At 37.9% G+C, this 19,352-nt stretch overlaps 3 protein-coding genes and 1 long non-coding RNA gene across 4 annotated transcripts; 3 read left to right on the top strand and 1 right to left on the bottom strand.

The window, feature by feature from the left end:
• The first annotated feature begins 919 nt into the window (after nucleotides 1-919).
• Nucleotides 920-4,970, top strand: si:dkey-93l1.9 (uncharacterized protein LOC562339 homolog). Its single transcript, XM_042750596.1, has 4 exons — nucleotides 920-2,474; nucleotides 3,945-4,173; nucleotides 4,251-4,380; nucleotides 4,576-4,970. The coding sequence occupies exons 1-4, from the start codon at nucleotides 2,433-2,435 to the stop codon at nucleotides 4,640-4,642; spliced, it is 468 nt and encodes a 155-aa protein (XP_042606530.1). The 5' UTR covers nucleotides 920-2,432; the 3' UTR covers nucleotides 4,643-4,970.
• Nucleotides 4,971-6,241: 1,271 nt separating this feature from the next.
• Nucleotides 6,242-7,802, top strand: haus7 (HAUS augmin-like complex, subunit 7). The gene is given in 4 exon segments (XM_042751018.1): nucleotides 6,242-6,731; nucleotides 6,733-6,755; nucleotides 6,833-6,938; nucleotides 7,023-7,802. Coding segments are annotated over 4 exon segments (747 nt in total). The 5' UTR covers nucleotides 6,242-6,305; the 3' UTR covers nucleotides 7,215-7,802.
• Nucleotides 7,803-7,936: 134 nt separating this feature from the next.
• On the top strand, nucleotides 7,937-8,781 carry LOC109048765. Its single transcript, XR_006158260.1, has 3 exons — nucleotides 7,937-8,332; nucleotides 8,558-8,588; nucleotides 8,671-8,781. It is a non-coding gene; the product is annotated as an uncharacterized LOC109048765 (long non-coding RNA).
• A 934-nt stretch (nucleotides 8,782-9,715) lies between these two features.
• On the bottom strand, nucleotides 9,716-18,792 carry emd (emerin (Emery-Dreifuss muscular dystrophy)). Its single transcript, XM_019066427.2, has 8 exons — nucleotides 18,675-18,792; nucleotides 18,009-18,092; nucleotides 17,730-17,825; nucleotides 17,600-17,631; nucleotides 17,454-17,488; nucleotides 10,507-10,548; nucleotides 10,358-10,414; nucleotides 9,716-10,209 (listed from the first exon to the last, which is right to left on the bottom strand). Exons 2-8 carry the CDS (start codon nucleotides 18,088-18,090, stop codon nucleotides 9,984-9,986), a joined length of 570 nt encoding a protein of 189 aa, XP_018921972.1. The 5' UTR covers nucleotides 18,091-18,092; nucleotides 18,675-18,792; the 3' UTR covers nucleotides 9,716-9,983.
• Between the last annotated feature and the right edge of the window lie 560 nt (nucleotides 18,793-19,352).

The following is a 19,352-nucleotide window of genomic DNA, read 5'->3' as shown; positions in this document are numbered from 1 at the left end:
TAAAATGATTATAAAAATGATTGTTTAAACAGTTTTACAGGTCAAATAATGCACATTTATTTTCACAATAGAATTAATGCAAGTGCAGTGTTTACGATTATAATTGTCACATTTTTGCTTTTAAATCCATCAAAAACCATTAAATTTCATTGTAGGTGCTTCATCGCAATCTTGATTTTTGCAACTTTATTTATTATCAATAATATTATCAGTAATTGTCTCTCATTTTCTTTTAAATGTTTTAATTTAAAAGTATTTATTGTGGTAATCGACATTGTCACAAATGCTTCACATGCATTGAACCCGGAATATTCCTTCAAGCAAAACTGTGTTTTATCTGCATGAGTGTGTCCGACCTTTTGCTGGGTTCGATCTGGATCAGACAGTTCCAGTGGAGTCTCTAGTGTCGAGAGCGCTGGCAGGTCTCACAGGCTGAACCCATTTAAAGGCCCACACACAGTCAGCAGGCCAAAGTGGTGGTCAGGGAGGATAGGTCAGTGAACCTGCTATACCATAATAAAGAAACATTTCCTTACCTTATCTTATCCTCAGCAAAGCTTAACTACCAAAATAGGCCTCAAGCTATGCTCGTCTCGTAATAATTTTTAAATCTAACAACTATATCTAAGATGTATACCCCAATCATTGAACTCTCCAGACAGTGATGATATTTTTTAAAGTGGCATATGTATGGTATCCCTCCTCTCCACCACAACAGACAGCCACTTTATCAAGACTCCTGATAGAGTGACAAATATATATACGCATATATATATATTAAAAAAAAAAGAAAACAGATAATCCTAAACTCCATCATCTGCCTTCATTTTGTTTCATTCTGTTGTAGAAAAATCATGCAAGGTAAGGTGAAAAAGAGTAAATAATATACTATATTTAATAAAAAAAAAATAAAAAATTATACAACAACACCCACCATCACTGTACATTTTGCCAAAATGTGCACATGTGCATCTTTCGTTTACGATTTAAGCACATTTTTTGTTTTGTTTTACTCTATTGTCTCTTCTTCTTTCGTTCTCCTTTTGCTTTTTTGTAAAGAATTAAAATTGAACAGCTTGTACATTATTATGATTACTATTATTATGAATATTATTATGAATATTATTATTATTGTCTTTTTCCATCAGTGCTCTTTTAGCTGATGGAAAAAAAAAAACAGTTGCACATTATCCTGAACATACACTTACTGCTCTACAATGGAAAAAATAGAAAAAAAAATTAAACTATTAAATATATTAATAATTACCTGCCTGTTACTTAAGAGAAAAAAGTATCTATATATGATGAAAGAACACAGCTGTATACTGTAGACTAAACTGTATGGAAATCTAAGAATTTAATGGGAAAATAAGTCAACACCTTTTGTCTGTATAAAAAATCAAATCAAAGTATTCTACAATAATAACTTTGACCAGTGTCTGTGGTTGTGTTTTATTGTGTGCCTGTGATTATTTCTTCTGTTTGATGACATTGCTTCACAAACTGCCAGAACACTTCTTCCCTTAAAGGAAATCTTTTTTGGAAAGATGAAGTAATCCTGGTTATCATTTTGGGGTGGACAGCAAGGTGTCCAACACTTTTGAATCATATATTGTCAAACTTTGTATTCTGTACATAGTTTGTTCTGGTTCTCAATGCAGGTTACTCTGGCCACATAGATAGGAAGAGAACATGTGAAGTGATTAACTACCATTTTTACATGCCATTTATCTGTATTAAATGATACCAGCGGGAGACAAGGTTAATGTAACTGTCTTACTGCCAGTGATGGAGCTCTGCTTTATAAGAATATATAATATTTACTATTTGGAGCTGGGATGGTGCAGGGATGCTGGATGAATTGTCATGGAATGAGGTAAGTGAGCATCAGTGAGCATTTCCTGGCTTGGCTGGAGCAAAACATCCTGGGAGTACACAATTCACATTCATAGTTTGTTTTAAGTCAAACTTCTGATAAATACATAAGATAATTACAAAAGATCAGATTGTTTTATGTTATACTAGGTTTTTGTTATTTGTAAAAATTGGCTTGGTAGATTAGTTTTAAAAATATCTAGATGTTTTGTTGTGTCAAAAGAATACATGAGGTGAGTAATCACTGTGTAAACGTGTTGACTTAAAAACCTGTAGTTAAAGGGATGCTGACGTAACTACGACAGCTTCTGACGTAACCATGTGAAAAGAGTCCCTGAACGAATCATTATGACTCTTTTTACTGAAAGTAAACAAAAGATTCGAGTCACTGGGATGAATCAGTCCTCACCACTACTACAACCAAAAAACACTGGGCAGAGCTGAAGGTGCAATCAGTTGTTTGTTATGTTTTAGTGAGCTAATTAATTCGTGAGCTTCTCGAATGCTTCTTTTATAGTCCAATTAAGCAAAATCTTCAAATCTAAGCATCCATCTCTATGGAGGAGAAGCAACCTCTCAATGAATCAGGAACGGTAGAGGTAACGTTTTTCATGATGTTTGATGCTTTTTATTAAACAAACGGAAAAAGTATTTACTTTTAACTGTTTTAACGCTAAAATTATAAAGTGGAGATGTGTTGTGTTATTTATCTTATAGGGATAACTATAGGTGCTCATAATGGTTTATATTCTGTATTATTCGTTCTTATCACTTTATTTACAGGTTTATCGATTAGCTAACCTATATTCAGTTTTACAAAATATTATAATAAACATCTATTAGAGTGCATTTGACATGTAAAAGAGGAATTAAACCAGTTCTGTTTTTGTAACACTATAAATAGCATGTTAGGGAGTGTACTTGACTGCTTTTACAGAGGTTTGAAAGAACTGGAGAACACCCTTCATCACCACCCAAAACTGCTATGTGGACAGACACACAACTGCAGCCCTACCTTGGGGATGTTATCTTCCCCATCTTTTGTATATAACTGAAACAGAGTTGTTATCCTTAATCCCTGTTTAAAATATATCCATCTCTTGACTATACAGGAACAAACTACACGAACACTTCAAAAGAAATGTAAGATAAGAAAAAAAATTCTTGAGAAATAAAAAGTTATGATTACACATATGACAAAAACATAATATTTGTATGAACTTGAACGTATATGTTTCATAGCACTGACCTTGAAGACTTAACCCTTAAGACATATGTGACCCTGGATCACAAAACCAGTCTTAGATTTATACATCAAAGCTGAATAAATAAGCTTTTCATTGATGTATGGTTTATTAGGATAGGACAATATTTGATCGAGATACAACTATTTCAAAATCTGGAATCTGAGGGTGCAAAAAAATCTACTGTCTGGGGTCTCAGTTACTCAATAACTCAAAAACCTATGTTGTATTCCATCAGGGTCACATATAGGCTATTAACCCTACTGTCTGGGGTCTCAGTTACTCAATAACTCAAAAACCTATGTTGTATTGCATTTGCCCGCAGGTTTTTCAACATCTTAGCAATAAAAATCATATGTACGCTCTCAGAAAAAGGTAGAAAAGTTGTTACTGGGATGGTACCTGTACATTATAGATACTAATATATACCTTAAAGGTACAAGAATGGAGCCTTCAGGTGCAAAGGTGTACCTTTTGAAAAGGTACTGCCCTAGTGACAGCTTTTTTACCATATTTTCCCCCTGAGACAGTGGGAATATCACTAAAATGTGATATTATTTGATACTTCATGTACCTAATACGTATTTAAGCATGTGAACAAGTAGGATAATACTTAATATTAAATGCATTACATGTTAAGTATTACTACAATATAATCATGACATTTTAAATTATTTATTATGATTTATTTTTGGCTGGTGAAATACACACACACACACACACACACACACACACACACACCAACATGAATCATTACGCTACTAACAAGAGTTGTTTACAGTGTTCACCAGTAGATTTTTTTATGTAATGTTCACTCCCTGTCAGGCTCCTGGCGCAGGGAACGCACAGCATCGCTTCAACATGAATCATTACGCTACTAAGAAGAGTGCGGCACAGAGCATGTTGGATGTGGCTCTTCTGATGGCGAACTCCTCTCAGCTGAAGACTGTGCTGCATTCAGGAGCACAGCACCGCTTCTACGTTCCTCTCATCGCTCTGATCTCACTGTCCATCTCACTGCAGGTCATTGTTGGCCTCCTGCTCATCTTCATCGGTTAGTTATCTCTTTGAAAGTATCCTGCTGTAATTTCACTGATGTAACACTGATGTGTTTTCTCTTGCTCCCTTCAGTGAAGTATGACCTGAATGATGTTAAGAAACAGCCAAGGCTTAACACAATGAATGATGCTGCGACTGTGTTTGTGTTCTTTACTGTTCTTATCAACATCTTCATCACAGCATTGGGATTTGAGTCCGGAGGGTGAGCAGAGTAACAGCACAGTATCATTAGAAAGTAGATTTATACTCATTCTTTCCATTATTTTTATAGTTAAGTTAATTGAGGTAATGTCCCAATGAAAAATCTGCACGTCTATGAACATCTATCCCTTCTTTATTTCCACATCGGGATAATTCTCAGACTGTACTAACTTTACATCTCATCCCCTTGTTTCAGGGGCAGTGTAATATTTGAAACTGCACTCGCTCAGACCAGATCTTTAAACTTCACTGATGATGTATAAGCACACAAGGACTGCTCACATGATCGTATTGCCACTCAACCTGCCTTTCATGTCATCAACATGTATTTACCAAACAAATTACTGGAAACTGTAGGCCTGCTCCATAACATATCTCAGCAAAAGTTCTCATGTGATATCTTGTAATGTTATGGCAGCACTTTTTTAACAAACTATGAATTTGTCTTTTTCTCAGTTTATGTGAAAGACACCTTTTTACATAAAGGACACAATAGAGAACATAGTAAAATGTTTGTGATTTTTTCCTTTCTTGGTTATTGCATCTTTATAGCAACACTGCTGAAAACCTCTTTGAAATAAAAACATATTTTTGTCCAAAAATATTTTAGATTCATTTAATCAAGTTTCATACGTACATTAAAGATTTGATTTGTACCAGCAAAAATATTTGGGATGTATTGATAAGTCATTTTGCATATGATCTAAAATGAAGAATTAAAAGCAGTTTGGGGATGTTTAGAAATATAAACACATACACACATCCATACCTGAAATATAAGAAATTAATAACCCACACTATTTGTTTTACTGAATCACCAAACAAAAATCCTCAGTTATTATAATTATTATAATGCTCAAGGTAAATATTATAACCCTACTTAGGCCTGTATAATTATAGTAAGCCCTTGTGAATTCGTTGTAATATGCTTGTGGCCGCCGGGGGTCGCTGTAGCCGCATGCGCTGAATGACGCTAACGCACGCAAACATGCTGTCTGTGCGAGTTTACAACACCCTTCAGGTAGTTTACACATCTTCATAGACACCACACACAGAAAATGACACACTCAATCATTTTCTGATGTTTCGCGAATTTAAAACTGGCTGTGTTGGGTTTGTGTTTTAGGTCTGTGAGCTACTAGGACACCATTTGTGTAATACAAAAAATACAGTGCAAAAAATACAGTGTATGGGGCAAAGACGAAAAGAAGTTTTCATGCATAAAAACAATCTGTTTTAAAAAAAAAAAAATGTAAGCTTTAAATTTAAGCTCTACATTAGAATGTGTCTTGTTAAAACGTATTTTTTTGTGCATAAAATAATGACTGCTTACATTTTTAACAAAAATAAAATAACAATCCCACCTAATTATAAATTAATTAAAAAACAAATATTATAACAATTAATTTTATACATTTTAACAAAAAATAAGCACAGGTTAGAATAAGTAAGTTGTTTCAGTTTTGCATAAGTATACTCTGATATTTATTTATTTATTTACCAAGAGAAGATCCAACAAAATTTCGGTCTGCTCTGTTTCAATTTTTTTTTTTTTTTTGTTATTTTCTTGTGCTTATTGTTTAATATATGGTTATATATACTTATTGTTTTGTTGTGCTTTCTCTCTTGCAGACAGAACTTGCACGGTTTGGTTATGAAATGATGTTATGTAAAGCTAACGACCAGGATTTAATCAAGGTATGAAGTTATACGATGCTGATCTTTATACTGTCTAGTGTAGTTTATGTATAGAGCAGAATAAAGATTCCTCTGAAATGTTTTTGTGTTTTTCACATGCTCCTTTAGCAACACTGTTGAATACTTTGTTAACATGACTGAACAAGCAAAAATGTTTGGGACAGATTGATACTTGGTTAAGAACAACTATTCTTATCTAATCATTTTACATGTATTATCTAAAACAGAATGAATGAATGTGTCCTGTCGTGTCTGTTATATTTTCAGGGTCTTGCACCACAATTACAGCAGCTGAGGTTTCTGGAGCAGCTTCTAATGGTCATTCAAGCAGACTCCTCTATAAACTATAGGTATCTGACTTTTGCAGCTTTTTGTAGCATTGATTTAACATCAACCTTGAGTCCTGCCCTCCTAAGCCCCTGCGATAATTTAATGTGGTCTTGTTTCTATGTGGTTTGTTTTGATGGATGTAGGCAGAACTCATCCTCTGGTGATGACAGTGTGAGGAATGATGATCTTCTTCAGGAACTAATGTTTCAGGATCACTTATCAGACCTGGATATGCTCCTGAATCCGGATTGCAACCCTTGGCCTGCGCATATCCGTGAACATCTAACAGTCAACTCACAACTAAACGAAAGGAAAACAACACAGTAAACCTAGTGATTTCATAAACAGGTCTGTATGATTGTTCTGCACCCATGTACGTTTTCAACTGTTGTCTTTAACACGGTTGTTATGTACTGCCGTTGAAGGAGTGATCAACATTCCCGACTAGGAAGTCATGGAGAAGAAAGCCTGACAGAGGCCATGGCACTGCTGCAGTTTACACAGAGCACATTAGATGAGCTCCACAAAGAGGTGGAACCATCATGTGCCATTTTTCACATCTGATATGATGTGTTTGGTTTCCATAATAATAGCATGATCCTCTCTGTTCCTCAGTGTGAGTTCCTACAGTCACATTCGTCAGGTTCGGTAGCTGTTCTGTCCCCCTGTGAGCTGAAAGTGGCCATCTCAGACATGTCTCCGCTCGTGACGGCTTTCAGACACACCTACAACACAGCCTTTAAGGCATACTTTCAAAGAGCCCCTCCGGCCCTCAGTTCTGCCGCTATTGTGTTTGCTGTTAATTGACTTTTTTGTATTTAGTAGAACAGTAAAGATTATTATTATTATTATTATTATTATTTTTATTTTTTTGTAGCTGAAACCATGGTCCTTGGTAATGCGTGAAAAACAAGTCAATGGCTACAGTCACTTTGAAAGTAAAAAAAAATTAAAATCAGGGGACACAAAATTTAATACATATGGCTCCTGACAATATATTGAGGTCTTATGAAGCAAAATCATTGCTCTGTGCAAAAGAAATTGAACATTAATACCTGTAGTTCATTCGGAGTTGCATGATTTTTTAGGAGCAAATGCAAAGTTTCTTGGCAGAATGCAGTAGTTTTGCGAAATAATGCAAAGTTTACTCTAGGAAATGCAGTAATTTTGCAGGAGAATGCTAACCTTCTGCAAGTGAACCCAAAGGATTCTTGGGGAAATGCAATACTTTTGCAAAAGCATGAAGAGAGTTTTGAATTACATGGCTGGATACTCTCTGGACAGCCCTTGTATATTTTTTGCATATTCAAATACAAATGTTTTTTATATTCTTCATTTATGTTTCAGGAGCTGGAGGCTCGTAAGCAGCTGTCTGAAACCTCGTCATCTCTCACACAAACAAATAAAAAACTGCATACAAACAATAAAATACCCTTCTAAAAGGAAGCAAACAAAAATGTGTAAGCTTTTTTTTTGTTACCATACTAAACAGCTATAAACTATAATCCTCTTTCTTTACAAAAGCCTGTGATTAGTATATGCAGTAGCAAACACAAGTGTGCCTGCGTTTGATTTGCAATCATACTGTATGTCATGACCATACAAATAAAAACTCACCTTCTAGAAACACAAGGTGTTTTTAGTTTATAAATAATTAACATTTGTGTTAACACAACTAAAGTTATTGTCTGTCTGAAACCTCGTTGTCTCTCACACAAACAGTGCCACTAACACTAAACAGTGACACTAATGGTAGGGTCTTTCTCTCAATGTTCAAAAGCACATCTTTTAGAAAGAGCCAGGAGTTTTAGTGTAAAACACTTCTCAGGCTGAGCTGGTATGTTTGCGAGCGTCCTGTAAACATTTCTGTTGCTAAACAAAACCCGAAGAAAATGGAGAATCAAGCCCCTAATCAACGCAGAGAGGTGAGTAATAGATGTCTGCTTTAATCTTTTTCTTGTTTGTTTGTTTGTTAAATATGCTGCACAGTGTTCCAAAAGCATTTTACAGCATCTTGTAACTCCATAGAGCCAATAATATATGCTTTATATGAATTCATTTGTTAAATCTGGTTTTGTTACATGCAAGCAGACTATCCACAAGACAACATTCCTCTCATTGCTCTGATCTCACTTTCCATCTCACTGCAGGTCATTGTTGGCCTCCTGCTCATCTTCATTGGTTAGTTATTATTTCTGGAAGGATTTTTTTGTCTGCTGTAATTTCATTTATGCAATGATGTGTTTTCTGCTGTTTCCTTTAGTGAAGTATGACCCGAATGATGTTAAGAAACAGCCGAGACTTAACACAATGTGTTCTCTACTGTTCTTATCAACATCATCATAACAGCATTGGGATTTGAGTCTGGAGGGTGAGCAGAGTCTCATTAGCAAATTACATTATTTTCCAGACTTTACAGACTCTGCAGGAATTTGTCAAATTGTAATGTATTCATAAATTGATTTTTAAAATCATGAATACTTTTGTCTGGACACCTATACTTTAGTCTTTACAATACATTAATTCTAATACTATACTGCACTTCTTTACTGACTTTACATCTCTTCTTTTTCAGAAGCAGCATCTGATATTGCAGTCCCTCTGAATAATATTTAAGGACTGCTTACATATATTTACACATAAGAAGTTTTATTATTTATACTTTTACCAAACCTCTGAGTTGCTACCATTGACTGTAATTGTCAAAAACTTTTTTCTGCCCTCCTTTTGATCCGTACAGATATCGTCATGTTTGGTTTTTGATGTTTTTATGGAAACCTTCACTTTGATAAAGCACTCATATCTGAGTAAATGTATAATTTGATGTTCTAACTGAATTTCCTTAGTTTAATTTTTTACTGTTTATTCACTTTATTGACCGCAAACAATAATTATAATTATTTTTAATTATATTTTATATGTAAATATAGTTAATATATAAACATAGCATATTTTTCTTAAATGTATACATGCATGTCTTTGTATTTATATATACATAAAAAATATGCACAGTACACACTCACATATTATGTAAACAAAACTTTTATTTTGGGTGCTATTAATATATATATATATATATATATATATATATATATATATATATATATATATATATATATATATATATATATATACATATATATATATATATATATATATATATATATATATATACATATATATATATACACATATATATATATATATATATACACATATATATATATATATATATATATACACATATATATATATATATATATATACATATATATATATATATATATATATATATATATATATATATATACATATATATATATATATAATAAAAAGGCATTTTGGTAGTGTTTACATCTGTATCGGTTTGATTAAAAAAATGCACAAAGCAAGCATTTGGATAAAACTTTACGCATTATGCACAAGTGTATGTACGACAACTGGTACTAAACCTCACAATCTGTACTCAAACAGATTATTATTTGCTCTTATTCCAGGCTATATTCTTGGTTGTTCTTGTACTGAATCAGTTTAGTTTGGGGCTGATGAACATATATAAAACATCTCACTGTTCCTCTACTGAATGCTTTTAAGGGGGATCTCCTCTGCAGGCTCCATACACGTGTAAACGTAATAAAGAAACACAGCAATGATAAGAAACACCAAGACACGAAGCCAGCCCGGCACACCTCCAGATTTGCTGGTCTCTGGACTGGACTGACCACGCTGCATGGATGTGGAGTCTGAGGGGCCTGGCCGAGAAGAACTCTGATAGGACGAGCGAGCTGGGCTGATAATGGGCCTTCAAAATAGACAGAAAAGACATATAATTTATTTCCAAGTTGGGTTATTGTATTACAGCATTATACACAAATTGTAGTAACATATTTTAGGACAAGATGAAAATAAGATAAACACTGTTAAATAATATTGTTAAAACATTAACTCACTCATTGTTATAGCCTATGTCTTCATCTCTGTAATCAGTCAGCTTTGACCTCCGTATGCTATGGAGAGATGCCATATATCCAGTTAGCATTTAGGTGGCAACCACTTTTAAGCTAAAAAATTAGATGAAAAAGGAACAACTGAATCTCACTCGTGGGCAAAATCGGCACCGGTGACCTTTGACCTCCTTGTGCTGGGGAAAGATCACACATATACAATTACTGTAAGCATTTGTGATCTCAGATGTTTTGATAGATGTTATGATTTCAGATTACTGCTTAACATCAGGGTTTCTGCAGGTTTATTTTCTGTGTATGTTCTGTGTCAAAATGTTGTATAACTTCAAAGTTTGAAAATAGAACTTCCATTCATTTTACAAAAACAGAATATGGAAAAAGTTTTCATATACTTCTGACAGATACTGTATTTCTTCTTGTTTTAAGCATAACAACCCTCTACATTTTTTTTTTACACTTTTTTTTTTTTTTACAGACAGGACGGAATGAACCAATGAAGGCTCTGTAACATCCAGCCAATAAAACCTGACAAAAGTGTGTGGCAAAGCCCAACTCGCCGCCACACAAATGTCCTGAATTAAAACGCCTTTAAACAACGCCCACGAGGTGGCTAACCCACGGGCACTATGAGCCCTCAGCCCATCTGGAGGAATTAGACCCATGCTATTATAACAAAATATAATAGCTTCCACCAGCCAGTGGGACAGGCGCTGAAGAGAAATAGGTTTACCCTTATGAGAATCATCCCATGAAACAAATAACTGATTACTCTTTCTTAATCCCTTCGTCCTGTCCACATAATGACAAAACGCACGGACAGGGCACAAACAATATAGCCGCTCTTCTTCCGGCGAGAAAAAAGGGGGGCGATGAAAAGCCAAAAAATCTACCTGTCTACAGGCGCAAGTTGACTTGCTCACCTTAGCCACAAATGCTGGGTTAGTCTTGAGAGATACTTCGCAAAAGGAGCTTCAAAACGATATTATCTATCGGCTCAAAAGGCAGCTGAGAGAGTGCGTTAAGGACCACGGACAGATCCCACGGCGGAATCAGCGGCTTTGAAATCCTGTTCAGACGCTGTGCACCCCTCATAAACCTGCACACAAGCGGGTGTTGGCCTATAGTATTCTTGTCAATCCCCACACGGCAAGGAGAAATTGCAGCAAGATAAACCCTAACAGTAGAGAAGGCTCTCCCCTTATCTAAAAGTTCTTGCAGAAAACACAACACCTCTGCCACTGAACATTGAAAAGGTACAGTTTGCCTTTGCGTGCACCATAACTCAAATACATTCCATTTCCTATCATATGCACAGTGTGTCGAAGCCGCTCTCGCATTTTGAATTGTTGCAATCACCCTCGGAGACAAACCCGTAACACTTAAATTCAACCTCTCATGGGCCAGGCCCAAAGAGCCACTTTGTCTGGTGCCGAATGAAAAATCTCTCCGCAAGCTTGTGAGAGGAGGTCTCTGTGCAACAGGAGAGGCCAGGGCCGATCGCGCATAAACTGGATTATATCCGTCAGCCACAACTTCCCTGACCAGTTGGTGCGATCAGAATTACTGAGTGACCGCACTCTTACTCTTTTTAGAGTTGGTATGATCAGACTCAGAGGAGGAAATGCGTAAAGCGGTACGTTTGGCCATGGGTGAGCCAAAGCATCCATACACATCGGTGCACCGTCTCTCGCCAGAGAAAAGAATAGGGGGCAATGGGTATTTTCGTGTGAGGCGAATAGATCTACGACAGCTCGGCCGAACCTCTCCCACAACTGGTTCACTACCTGAGGGTGGAGAGTCCATTCTCCGTACCAAGGATTCCCCCTGGACAGGAAATCTGCCCCTACATTCATTATTCCCAGGACATGAGTCGCTCGTAATGAATGAAAATGCTTCAAGTCCCACACAACGAGTCGTCGTGCTAGACTGTGAAGCTGGGGAGAATGTGTTCCCCCTTGGCGATTTATATGTGCCACCGCCGTTGTGTTGTCCGATCTGACCAAAACGTGGTGATTCCGTAGGAACTGCACAAAATGTTTCAATGCTAGAAACACTGTTAACAGTTCCAGGAAGTTTATATGTGTGTTATGTAGCGAGATGAGCCATTTTCCTTTCGCTATTCTGCCCTCGCACACTGCACCCCAACCTGTGAGCGACGCATCCGTCGTTACCACCTTTCTCAGAGAAATAGCTCCGCTCCGCTGGAGTCCCTGATTCCAGAAAAACGTGATCCCTCCAGCAGCGGAGAGTGCGCAAGCAATGTGACGACACTATCACTTTGCGGTTGAGGTGGTGCTTAGGACATTCTGGAAAAGGGAGAGACAACCACGAATTGACCTGATGCGCTCCTCTGATAAGGACGCCTGGTACAGGTCTGAGTTCAGCCTGAGACCCAGGTAAATTGTTTCCTGCGTGGGCACTAAGCAGTTTTTCGTGTCCTTTATTTTGAAGCCTAAGCCTTTTAAATGAGACACAAGCAGATTCGTATCTATCTCCGTCTGTCGCCGTGATGGAGCAGAGAGAAGGAGATCATCCAAATAAGCTGACACTCTGAGACCCGCTATTCTCAGCGCTGTTAGAGCTGCCTCAACGCATTTCGTAAAAGTTTGTGGAGCCAAATCCAAACCGAACGGAACCATCAAAAATTCGTATGCTGTTCCCTGATAGGCAAACCTGAGGAGTTCTTTGTGCGCCGGAAAAATGCTTATGTGAAAGTAATCTACTGATCTTCAGATCTACTGATGTAAACCAGTCTCTGGGACGAATAACATTGTATAATGTTTTTACTGTGAGCATTTTGAACTTGTACTTTCTGAGGTGCTTGTTGAGGTTCCGCAAGTCCAGGATGGGAAGGAGACCCCCGCCTCTTTTGGGAATGACAAAGTACCGGGAGTAAAAACCGTGCTTTCTGTCTTCCAGCGGCACCACCCGAATTACTCTTTTGCTCAATAGAGAGGTTATTTCTTCCTCTAAAATCTGAGCTGACTCACAATACCCTGTTGACATTTACACACTGTTGAAAAGTGGAGGTTTTACAGCAAACTGCAAATGATAACCCCGTTCTATCGTGGATAATACCCAAAGGTGTACAGTGCATGCGCGCCAACTCTCTGCGTGTGCAGAGAGCGGACTGCTGTAGCTCTCGCTCACTGAAGGCGCCATCCATCGGTGGAGCTAGGGGTTGCAGCTCTGATTTGGATGGCCCACTGCCTGGATGCACAGGAAACATTTTTATTTCTATCAAATGGAAACTTGTGTAAACTTTCGTCCTCTCTCTTGCATAACCCCGTGGGTGGAGAGGAGAGAAACAACATGTGGGGCACTGGATGAACTGGTGCCAACACTCCAACAAGAGAACTTCTGTCCTTTGAACATTTTTCTTGAATCACACCCAGATGCTTCTTTGCCAGAGGGGGGAACAAGACTCCTGCATTGTACAGAGACTCCGTGAGTGCTGTAGTCCCTCTTTTGACCCAAAGCCAGACCACAGGTTAGGTCGCCTGCCGCTTTTTCCCTATCTGAGGGTTAGTTGGGTGATGCTTAGCTGCTGCTGCTGCAAACGAGGCTGGGGCTGTTTTGGGTGAACCTCCCTCTGCATTGGCTGCTGAGGTGGGGGGGGGGCTAAGGTTACTGTACCCTGACTGACCCCCCCCTGAACAAAAGGCAAACCCTGGACAAACAGTCTGGGCTCACCGAGAAATCCCCTTGATGAGCACAGGTTGAGATCTGCAATGACACAGACCTCTTCCCACAAAGCTGAATCGGGTGACCCAGCATCAATCTGCCTCCTCATCTCCTCAATGAGCTCAGCTTGGTATGCTGTGACCAGTGAGGTGGCATTTAGGGCTCTGACAGCCAGGGCAGAGGAGCGGTAAATTTTTTGAAAAAGAGAAGCAGACAACCTCTCTGTCCTTCCTGGCAGAGAAGGAGAGGAGGAGGATAGGGCTGCTTGTCGACTGAGGTGGATGTGACTTGCCACCGACAATTCGACATCCTCAACTCTTCCATATTATGAACGTCCAGCCGAGAAAAACCTTTAACAGGAACCCTATGTGAGAAGGGTTTGTCCCAGTAGTGCCGCATCTCTGTGACACATGCTGGGACGGCTGGTATCAGCTGCTTGACTGGGAAAGTACGCTATGGCAGCCTCTTCCCATCATATAAATAAAAATCCCTCTCTACCCTGGCCCTCTTGCTGAGATGGCCAGTCGATAGAGAGTTTAGCAGCCGCTCTTCTACACATTTCAATAAGGTCCAGTTCCACTGGCATGGGGGAGGGGGACTCACCCATCGCACTGCCAGGCCTGGAAGAAAGATTAGGAGGGAGGATAGCGTCCTCTTCATCTTCCTCCAAATCCTCCTCTTAGAGACGAGCAATTGTCTCATCATCTTCATCCTCCTCCTCTTTGTCCCCTGCCAAAGGGTCTGATTCAAAGAGGATAGGAAGTTACGGAGAAATCTCGTCCATCAACTCTCCCCAGCTCTACTGGGCCCGTGAAGCAACCTCATTCATTTCCATGGGAGGCGCGGAAAAACTCGGGTCCCCTTTATTTGTGGCCGCGACTCTTACTCTGCTCTCCAAAACCCTTAACAGGAACTGAGAGCAGTGTGGGCAGCACTCGGGATTAGCGAGCGCAGCCTGTGCATGTCTAACTCCCAAATACGCTATATACAGAGGGTGAAAGTCTCCAGTCGAATTGTCGGTGGCAAGTCACCTCCACCCCAATCGACCTGCATGCGCACGGACAAGAGGGATCTTTCCCTTTCGCTGTGCTGCTGGATGGGATCGCAGTCGCCATAACAGAGATGCGAACACCGAGAGATTAACAAGATCATCACAACATGCCTCTCGATAAGATGTTAAGTTAATAAGTCTTACGGCAAATTATTTCCGCAAATGCGCCGGGATCGTACCGATCCATCCCACCTCTTAACGTGAAGGAATATTTAAGAGAAAAAAGCTGTAACTGCTCGATAAAGAAAATGAGAACCCGCCTGGTCCCCACTGCGAAACAAAAACAGCAGAAAGAAAATATTCACTTTAACAGAGAGTATTTTCCCATCCAAAAAGCAGCCGCGTTCGGTGACGTACCTAAAAGTCGGCTCGTCCGTGAACAGTTTAGTGGCCACTCATCGAGGATCTGCTGAGGATAGCTTCCAAAAAGATCTTCACGGGGAAGAGAACGAGAATGAGGTGGGGACCGTTATGCAGTGGTATATATTGGGGAGGCAGGACTCCCTCATCACTGTCATGATTGGTCTGTCAACCGACAGACGTGGTGTAATTGGTGCTTCCAGGATTGGTTACACCCGAGGCGATTTCCATAGTGAGATACCGAACAAATGTTTGAAAGAGAACCCCTCTATAAAACGTGCATTTTACCCCCTGGACCCCCTCGAAACGCGATTGGGCTAGTTTTGAGTAGCAATTGGGCAGGTTTTGTTGTGAAAACCTGGCAACCCTTGCACACTACAAGCAAAAAATGTTTTAAAGCGTAGCCTATATAATATGAATGAACGTACTTCAAAATGGCACATTGAAATTACTCAAGCAGTAACAGTGTTAAGGTTCATTTCATTACTGAAGACTTTACCTTTTTAAATATATTATTTTAAGGTTGATATAAATATTCTTATTTATTTATTTAAAGTCTTTCTAAAGCCGTGGTTCTCAAAGTGTGGGCGCACGGGCCATCAGCAGAAAAAGAAAAGAAATAAAACAGTAAACAGCAAAAGGACGTAACTTAGAATTGGAGATGGATTGGTTTGTGAAAGGGAATAGAAAAGCCATATATGATGTCGCACAGACCCTGGCAGATGCTGGTCATTCAAAAGCTAAATGCAGAAAATACGACGAGGCATATCTTGCTCTCGACTTCACTCACTCTGTCTATACCGGACGTGCCGCAACAGCTCTACTGTACACTGGACGCGACAAAGTGACCGTTGCAAATCATTTTAACTTTGTGTCAGTACGTCATAAATAGAACAAGGCATCAGTTTAATGTCGGGTTTTGTTCCACCGTGCCACATTCAGTGTAGACAGCGTCACTGGGTTCTACTGTATTTTGCCACAGCTCGCGTCCGGTGTAGACACAGTGTTGAATGTTGTAGGTGAGGAGGAAAAACTGTGTGTGTCCTATGCCTTAGCGGACAGCATGAAACCCACAATAAATAACAGAGATAATAAATATAATAACAGTTATTCTCTCTATGCTATATTTCAATGTTTCAAGTGATGCAGGTGTTTTTTCCCTGTAGTTTTTTTTTTATTAAAAAAGCATACATATTTCATAATGTTTAGTGAAATTATTTGGCTAGACCAAAAATGTTTGGGAACCACTGGTCTGAAGATAACAGATTTTAAAAAGTGCAGTCCACATGTTTACTTATGTTTATTACAGTGACTTTGAATTACCTAAAGTAGTGTGACAAAGCAACATATTTGTTTTTATATTTCTGCAATCTACTTTAGTTTGTGTGATTTGTTACTGACTTTCATATTAATGTTTACACCAGGCTTATTTGCCAGTGCTTTATGTTGTCATAATTATTACATGCTTACAAGGTTGGAAGTTCAACAAATCAGTCAATATACTACTGTAATTGTAGTTGTTTAATAAAGATGTCATTCATATCAATTCATGCATCACCTAATTTCATCGTAACATAGCCCTGGCCTACAGAAAAGAACATTTCTTTTTAATATATCTAATATTGTGTTGGTCATACTGTACAATGATTTTTGGCTTGTCTTTGATGAATAATACAGAACATAAAGAGCTTTAAAAAATAATCACATATTAAATTGCAATCGCAATATTGGTCAAAAAAAAACCGCAATTACATTATTTTCCAAAATCGTTCAGCCCTACAGTACACACTGACTGAGTGCTTCAGAGTTTCTCTCTCCGTCAAGCGATCTGTGCCATTTTTCAGTTCATCTCAATGGATGAATTTAAGATTTTCTGCTCTGATTCAAGACCTTTTTCAATGCCTTAAATTGTGGAAGGGCAAATTAAGTATTTAAGACCTGAAGAAACCCCTTAACATAGTCAGGAAAATGAAATAAGCTACTTACACATCACCAGATCCATCGTATATGCTCAATTGTGGCTGCCGAATTTGGAAAATGGCTTAATAATAATAATAATAATAATAATAATAATAATAATAATAATAATAGAAGAACCGTTATCCTTCAAGTTAAGTTCAGTTTTTACTTACGGGCTGATAGGTAATATATTCCACTTCCTCCTCTACGAAAACAAAAGCAAATTTTAAAAGTGTAATTCTACACCTTAAATATGGGGAATGTCAAAGCCTGTCTTTTTTTTTTTTTAAAGAGAAACCTTACGTTCTTCTCGGTAGTACGTCTTGTTAGACGAGGAAGGCTTAGCATTTTTGGTCATAGCTTCACTCAGTTTCTTTTTATAGAGATTCCGTGTGGATTCTGCAAAAACAAAAATCACAGCACAACTTTCTCCACAATCATTGACAAAAATAAAAAAATAAAATAAAATACATAAATAAATAAAATGCAATGTTTTTTTAAATGTTTTATTTTTACATAATAAAAAAAAATATATATATTTTTTATGACTATCATGTTACAATTTATTCTATTATCACAAACCTAGTATGGGTCCATGTTTAATGCCATATTCATCCAGCAGCTGGCTGATCTCCTCATCAGATTTTCCACTTAATGAGGACATATCTGCAACAACAGGATTTATGTAAAGGTTTAAGATTTAAACTGTGATGACTCATAATAATGTTCTCGCGTGTAGGTAACTAGTAGGCCTACTGGTTGACTGAGAAACGTAACGTAAAATTATTATTTTATTTCTAAAGAGATAAAAAAGTCTGATATGTTTTTTCAGATCAGTCTGAAAGGACAAAATCGATAGAGGGATACTAGAACCAGCACTGCATAAGAATAAACAAAGGTACTTCAGTGTCAGACTGCTGTAACATCTGGGGCTGAATGTCACACATGTGCAACAGCTGTAAACTTTGCGAGGTAACGAAAGACACGTACTACGCAAAGATCAAGCGAACATGACATCTTCTGTCAGGACATTCGGGAGAAAAGGAACACAAAAGCGTTTTTCAGGCGAACAAATGGTCAGAGAAAGGGATTTCTTAGATCGCGCTAGCAAGCGAAACCACTGACACAACTTCAACAGCGCATTTAGCATGACTTAGGACAGAAGAGTGAGCAATAGTAATGCAATAGCATTTTTGTCGCCTACATATACATGTTTTTGTTTAAAAAAAAAATGTATAATTGAATTACCTTGGACGTTAAAAAGGCGCTTTCCTGAGCTGGGCGTGTCGCGCTGGAGTAGGAGACACGCATCACTTCCTTTTACGCCTCGCAGTGACCGGGCGTGTTTAATGCGTCGAGACTTATATATATTATTTTATTTAATTCACTGAAAGCAAAATGTTTGTGCAAAGCGACAAAATCGGCGCCATTTACAACAACATAGCTTACTGTTGTACATTCTGAAGAAAAGCAAGAAATATGATGTTAAAAAAAAATAATGATCATAATAAAAATATTTTGTTTTTCTTTTAGGTAGCAAATGCCCCATTCAGCTGATCTAAATAGACAGTATGTATTTGAAATGGATATCTTAACAATGTAAAAGTACTGTATAAATTAGGGAACTTTTTGAAGCCTGAACTCATCAGTCCAATCAATGCAATATCATTAATGGTTATTTTTATTTAATTATTTTTTAAATAAAACAATAGTCGACATTTACTCTGTGTTTCACGGAAAAAGTGAAATACTGGCTCAGAACGACATTAGTGTGATTAGAAATGATGACAGCTATAATCTTTGGGTGGACAGTCCCGAGGTGCAATGCACTTTTCTACCGCTGAGGGGCGAAATTACAACTAATGGAGGACTTCGATGTGATATTTTTGAAGATGGGAGAAAACCCAACCTGTTTGTTTTCGCGTT

The sequence above is a fragment of the Cyprinus carpio genome, chromosome B23 (assembly GCF_018340385.1).
Source record: "Cyprinus carpio isolate SPL01 chromosome B23, ASM1834038v1, whole genome shotgun sequence".
Taxonomy (NCBI): Eukaryota; Metazoa; Chordata; class Actinopteri; order Cypriniformes; family Cyprinidae; genus Cyprinus; species Cyprinus carpio.
This window is presented reverse-complemented; position numbering and strand designations above follow the sequence as displayed.

Coding starts and splice junctions, on each gene's coding strand:
- si:dkey-93l1.9 (XM_042750596.1), top strand. CDS start 2,433: ATGGAGGAGAAGCAACCTCTCAATGAATCAGGAACGGTAGAG. Junction 4,174..4,250: donor CCTCCTGCTCATCTTCATCG/GTTAGTTATCTC, acceptor TGCTCCCTTCAG/TGAAGTATGACCTGAATGAT. Junction 4,381..4,575: donor TTGGGATTTGAGTCCGGAGG/GTGAGCAGAGTA, acceptor CCCTTGTTTCAG/GGGCAGTGTAATATTTGAAA.
- emd (XM_019066427.2), bottom strand. CDS start 18,090: ATGTCCTCATTAAGTGGAAAATCTGATGAGGAGATCAGCCAGCTGCTG. Junction 10,549..17,453: donor TACGATGGATCTGGTGATGT/GTAAGTAGCTTA, acceptor ATCTTTCCCCAG/CACAAGGAGGTCAAAGGTCA. Junction 10,415..10,506: donor GGTGCCGATTTTGCCCACGA/GTGAGATTCAGT, acceptor ATCTCTCCATAG/CATACGGAGGTCAAAGCTGA.